Below are 5,903 nucleotides of genomic sequence, written 5' to 3'. Positions count from 1 at the left end.
ACACATTGTTAAGCATATCTCACTTGTTTACATTTTAACAAAAACCTTTCACTGTCATACTCATAGGTTTGAGTAAATGATGAAAGAACAGGAGAAAGCCTGACAAATCTTTAATCACTGCTTTTAACACACACACACACACACACACACACACACACACATTTCTTCCATCTCTGCATAGAGCCAGTCCAGAGGTCAGTATTTCTCAGAAGTTACTCTGGGTTCCAGCTACTGGAGAAGCGTATAGATCTAGGTTGACATCTCATGTGCTATAATCAGGATGAAGGGGGCTGTTCTGAGGTATCTACTGACTCCTTTCTCCAACAACTTAGGTCACATCTCCCTACACTTTATGAGATCTGGAAAACACATGTCCTTATTAAGTTCAGGGAATAACAGAGGAGCCAGAGGTGATCTAAAACCTAAAATATAGCATATTGGGAACTTTGGTATTCCTCCCCACTGCCAGAGTCAAGAATCAGTGGAATGTCAAATCAAGCAGCATTTAATAATAACTGTGGTATCTCTGCATTGAGGGAAAGTTGCCGAATACGCTTACTATGTTGTATTCTCTTCCTTAAGATAAAACATTCAATATACATGATATATGTAACTCTTGGTGATTATATCTTTGCCACTTTGATTCCTGGGTGATGCAAGAAAAATTTCACTTTTTGTTACATGTAAACCTAAAGAAATATATAGGATACATTGAATAAATGATCTCCCAAATATGCTATAATAATGGCATAAAACATTACTATAATACACTATGTATTGTGTATGCAAGTATATGCTACTATAGTTTGATCAGTATGGATGTCCTTTCAAATTTAATCTTCATGAAATATCAACTTGGCTGTCTTGTACATGTACACCACTGTATCCCTTAGTGTGGCTTGGGGCCAGGCACATACATGTATTCATTCATTTAATAAATATATGCGACTACATATTATTAACAGGGAAATAAGTTACAGAGAGGCTAAGTAACTTGCCCAAGTTCACTTAACTAGCATACATTGGTTTGAATTCAAGATTATTCCTAAAACAGTCCACCATGACTGCTAAGGAAAAAAGGTCACAGTGACAGTACTCTGGAACTCACACCAATATGCGGGTCTACCCCAGATGTGTGCCACTAGGAAACATTTTCAGTCACAGATTTTGAATCACTGTCAAGATCCATATCTCTGTCTGCTTATATTACAGGTATGTTTGTCTCCAGGGTAGATTGTGACTCCGTAAAGAATGGACTTAATGTCTTATTCATATGTATTATATTGAGCTAGTATAGTGCCTTGTACTCAGTAGAGTTCTGATGAATTGAATTACAGGTACACAATATGTTAGTGGCACAACTAATTTATAGAAATGAATATCCTTTTTATTGGACAAGGCAGAATATAAATATATACTTATAAACATATGTATGTACATGCACACAGAATGATGTAATCTACAATCAACATAGCATCAAACTCCAAACCAAACTAGAGGGCTATGAAGTGAGGTTTCTTTCTAACTTTCTACAGAGATAAAAGAATTTAAAACCAAGCTAGATTTTCCAACAACAGAAGGAATACTTGGCACTGTGTTCAGCGGTCCTGCGGATCTGTCTCTTGCTTCAACAGTGTTTGGACCGAACAGACCCAGGGATGCCCCTTGCTCCAGCCTCCAACCACCCTTCAGCCTTTTTTCCAGTCACAACCTTTGGAACCAGCCACTCTGCTATCCTCAGCCTCTGGGACCAGACTTTTTTTTTTTTTTTGAGCTTAACTCCTTATTACTGATCAATCATGAGCGCCCAGATTTCGTCAGAATTATTCCACCGAAGTGGAGGCTGCCTTCAACCGCCTGGTCAGCATGCATCTGTGGGCTTCCTACAGCTACCTCTCTCTGGGCTTCTATTTCGACTGCGAGGATGTGGCTCTGGAGGGTGTGGGCCACTTTTTCCACGAATTGGCTGAGGAGAAGCAAGAAGGCGATGACTGGCTCTTGAAATTGCAAAACCAGCACAGCGGCTGCACCCTCTTCCAGGACGTGCAGAAGCCACCTCATGACGAGTGGGATAAGACCCAGGACGCTACGGAAGCAACTGTGCTCCGAGAGAAGAACCTGAACCAGGCCCTTTTGGATCTGTGTGCCCTGGGTTCTGCCTGTGCAGACCCCCACCTCTGTGACTTCTGGGAGAGCCATTTCCTAGATGAGGAGGTGACACTCATCAAGAAGATAGGCGACCTCCTGACTAACCTCTGCAGGCTGTCTGGTCCCCAGGCTGGGCTGGGTGACTACCTCTTGGAAAGGCTCACCCTCAAGCACGACTATGAGCCTCTGCAACCCAGCAGCCTTTGATGTCAGGGCTTCTGCCTGACGCCTCTCTCTGCAGTCACCAGGCAGCTTTTTAACCATCCTGGAGCCCTCTCCCAAGCCATGGACCAAATGGAAACAATAAAGCTTTTAGCAGGAGAATAAAAAGGGAATACTTGACATGGGTTGAGGCTGGCAGTGTTGGGCATGAATCTCAAACTAGGCATAGATGCTAAGTTGTAAAAGACACCTTGAAAGACAAATAGTAGAGGAAAAGTCAACCAACTAAAATATGGGACAGATAACAGAAACGGCCTAGATAAGTGGTTAGCATTAATGTGAATAGACACCAGCACCTCCTATTGGACTCTTAATTCTATTAATATGCATGTATGTGTGTATATACACGTGTGTACACACAGGTATGTGTGCATACGTATATATAGCAACAGACAGATGGACAGAGAGGCTCCCATTCAGAATAGGGTCTACCTGGCCAAGGATAATAAGACTACCTATGTAGATCTGGCCTTTACAAGCAGGGCTTCCATCTGGGAAGAAGAGAGACTGTAGAAAAAATTTGTCATAAAGAAATGCTCCATTCCCAGAGGAAATGAAATATGAAGACATGTCGAGCACAAAAGAATAAAGCAGCCATCCCAGCGACACTGAGTTGGATACAGAGCAAGAACTTGTTCAGTGAATCAAGACAGAAATCATTAACTTAAACTGAAGAAAACAGGGCAGAACCAGACTTGCAGCAAAACTGATGAAGTGTTAAAATTGCCTACCTCTCCTTTCTCTTTCAGTCTCTTTCTCGTCTTTTCCTCTTTTTCTTCCTTATCTTCAACAGGAAAGGGAGGGATCTTACAAATTAAGGTCACACATAACAAAACTGTAACACCATTTGAACAATGACAACAGACAAGTAATGATGAGAACCATAATCATCCCAGACAACGAAGTCTAGGGGAACTATTGCTATTGTGCACAAAACCAAATGCTTATCTTTCTGGCATTCAAAGCAAAAGGGGAACATAATAGGATACATAGCCCTCAATAGCTAATAAGTAGAAAACCAAATTATCAGAAAAGAGATATTTCCCTGGCTCTGAAATCTGAGAAGAAACATTGCACAGATCTACATTGAAACTTTTTAAAGCCACATAGACAATATGGTAATAAGGTCTTTCAGGAGAACAACAAAAAAAAAGAAAAGATATAAAGAAACTTTGGATGAATGATGAATTCATAGAAATAAGGAAGAAAAAATCAGCAATAGAAGCAAAGATGGGACATCTAAGACTAAAGGAGACAGGCAGAAATACATAATCACAAAAGATAAAGAAGCACAAAGAAGATAAAAGTGGTAGAATCATTTTCACAATTGAACTGGACAAGAAAAAATATAGATTTTAAAATGATGTAAAATACTATGAACCAATATTTGTCACTGTAAATGTCTACATCTTCCCTAGAAATATATTCATCATTTTCATATAGGTCTCTCTGGCAAAAGTCATTATGTTTCAGAATTATTATTTTAATGTATTGGTTACTAAATTAAAATTTCAACTATTTTATAAAAGTTCATTATGTTATCTCTTAATATCTTGCTTAAAAAGATTGCTCTGTTCCAAAATGCCACAGTACTTTGTAGAGTTGATCTTTTGCAAATGTAAGAGAAGGAACAGGAATTAGTTTTGGAATTATTCAGGCTTAGGTTTGAATTGAGCTCTTCAACTTACTGCCTGTCTGACCTTGAGCAAGTTAGCCAGTCCTTGGCCTTTTTAATTTAGAATATGAAGTAAATAACTCCTGTATCTCTGAGTTGTTTTTATTATTAAATGAGATCATGTATATAATGTTCTCCACAAACTTCTAGGCAAGTATTAGATCAATATTACTGCTGTGCTTTGATGGGCTTGGAACTCCATATCTTAACTAGGCAAATGAACACATTTGTGTCGGGTAGTAAAAAAGAAACCTTCGAAGGAAAGAATTTCCTAAATATTTATACGGTAAAAATAACCTTAAGAAATAACCCTGTGTCTGTAGTTTTTAAATTGCTTCCTATTCAACAGTTCATTCATTAAATATCTATTCCATATGAAACGCATCATGCTGGGTAATATATGCACTAAAATAAATTTTACCTGCTTCCTCAGCAGTCTAATGGTGGACAGACATGTGTAACTAAATTTTGAGGATTAGCCAAGTTCTGAGGAAAACACATGAAGCTGTGGAATGTAGAACAAATGGAAAAGTTTCTAGTCATTCTAGAAAGGGTAAAGAAATAATGATGTTTCCTAATTTCCTGTACGTTAAAATATTCTACATGTTAATAAATGTATGCAGCACTGTAATGATTTTTGCATCTCATGAAATGATATTTCTTCTCAAAAGGGTTTCAGTGATTTTTATCCCAAGAAATTTATAAGTACCAGGATTCTTCAGTACAAAATAAGCAATATTTATACCCCTGCAAGTTTAACTTCAGTTTTCCCAAATCAAATTGGAGGTCTGATCTCTCCTTTTCTAATAAATACAAATCAAATTTAGTCATTCTTTTACCCTTGCTCCACCACCTGAGACCCACCAGTTTCATACAGTTTTTGTTTTTCCTTTTTTCATTAAAACAAATCTCTGTAATACGGCAACCACACTACTTTAGTTCTGTAAAATTATTTTAAGTTTTTTTTCATGATTTATTTTGTTACTTAGGAGATATTTCAAGATTATGGTTTAGCTCAAGGTACCAGCAAATTTTTTTTTGTAATTATTTAAGGAAGTTTTTTTTAGTTTCAAAAAATGTTTCTCATAATATTTGTAGTAATTCCCTGACAGAATAAGAACTCCCCAGTGCACCAAGGTGGGCTACAGAAAAGTAATTCCTCTGGCTCACCTACCATAAGCATCCCATGGTTCTCAAGAGTTGTGTAAGGCTAGAGACCTGCGGTTAGTTCAAAGCCTGGTTGGCCTATTGCAGAATTATTCTTGAAGTTTTAAGTGTTGAAGTGGAAGTAACAGCACATTCTAGGTTAAGCCACACAAACCAATTTCACTAAGGGAATGGAAAACTAAGTTTAATGGAAAACCAAAATGATATTTTTAGCCATTCATATGTTCAGCAAATATTTATTGAACATTGCTATATGGCAGGCCCTGTTTTACTTGCTGGGGAAATATCAATGAGCGAAACAGACAAAAGTTCTCATCCTCCAAGAGCTTACATTCTGATGGGGAAACAGCTACAAATCAGGGCCAACTTATCCATTACCTACAGGGCCTAAGCCCCACAGTACTATGAAGGGCCCACGAGAATGTTTTAATTTTAATGTGTTTTAAAACCAGAAGGAAAAATAGAATGTTACAATAATGCATCCATCTGAATTATATTTTTCTTCATACCGATGCAGTCATAAAATATAATTTAAAATATTTTTATGGAGGAAGGGGATCATTAAGGCAAAAGAGCCTTGAGGCCACAGAAGTCACATTGTAGGCCTGCAATAAACACAAGTGAATAAGTAAATTATGTGGTGTATTAGAAGGTGAGAAGTTCTGTGGAAGAAAAAAAGGAAGTGGGATAA

The 5,903-nt window shown here is 37.8% G+C and overlaps 1 protein-coding gene across 1 annotated transcript; it reads left to right on the top strand.

The window, feature by feature from the left end:
- Positions 1-1,595: 1,595 nt before the first annotated feature.
- On the top strand, positions 1,596-3,821 carry LOC102523238 (ferritin light chain). The gene has a single exon (XM_032459495.1). The coding sequence runs from the start codon at positions 1,867-1,869 to the stop codon at positions 2,353-2,355; it is 489 nt and encodes a 162-aa protein (XP_032315386.1). The 5' UTR covers positions 1,596-1,866; the 3' UTR covers positions 2,356-3,821.
- The last annotated feature ends 2,082 nt before the right edge of the window (positions 3,822-5,903 follow it).

This window comes from Camelus ferus, chromosome 2, assembly GCF_009834535.1.
Source record: "Camelus ferus isolate YT-003-E chromosome 2, BCGSAC_Cfer_1.0, whole genome shotgun sequence".
Classification (NCBI taxonomy): Eukaryota; Metazoa; Chordata; class Mammalia; order Artiodactyla; family Camelidae; genus Camelus; species Camelus ferus.
The sequence above is the reverse complement of the archived record's forward strand: the minus strand, read 5'-3'. Positions and strand labels throughout refer to the sequence as shown.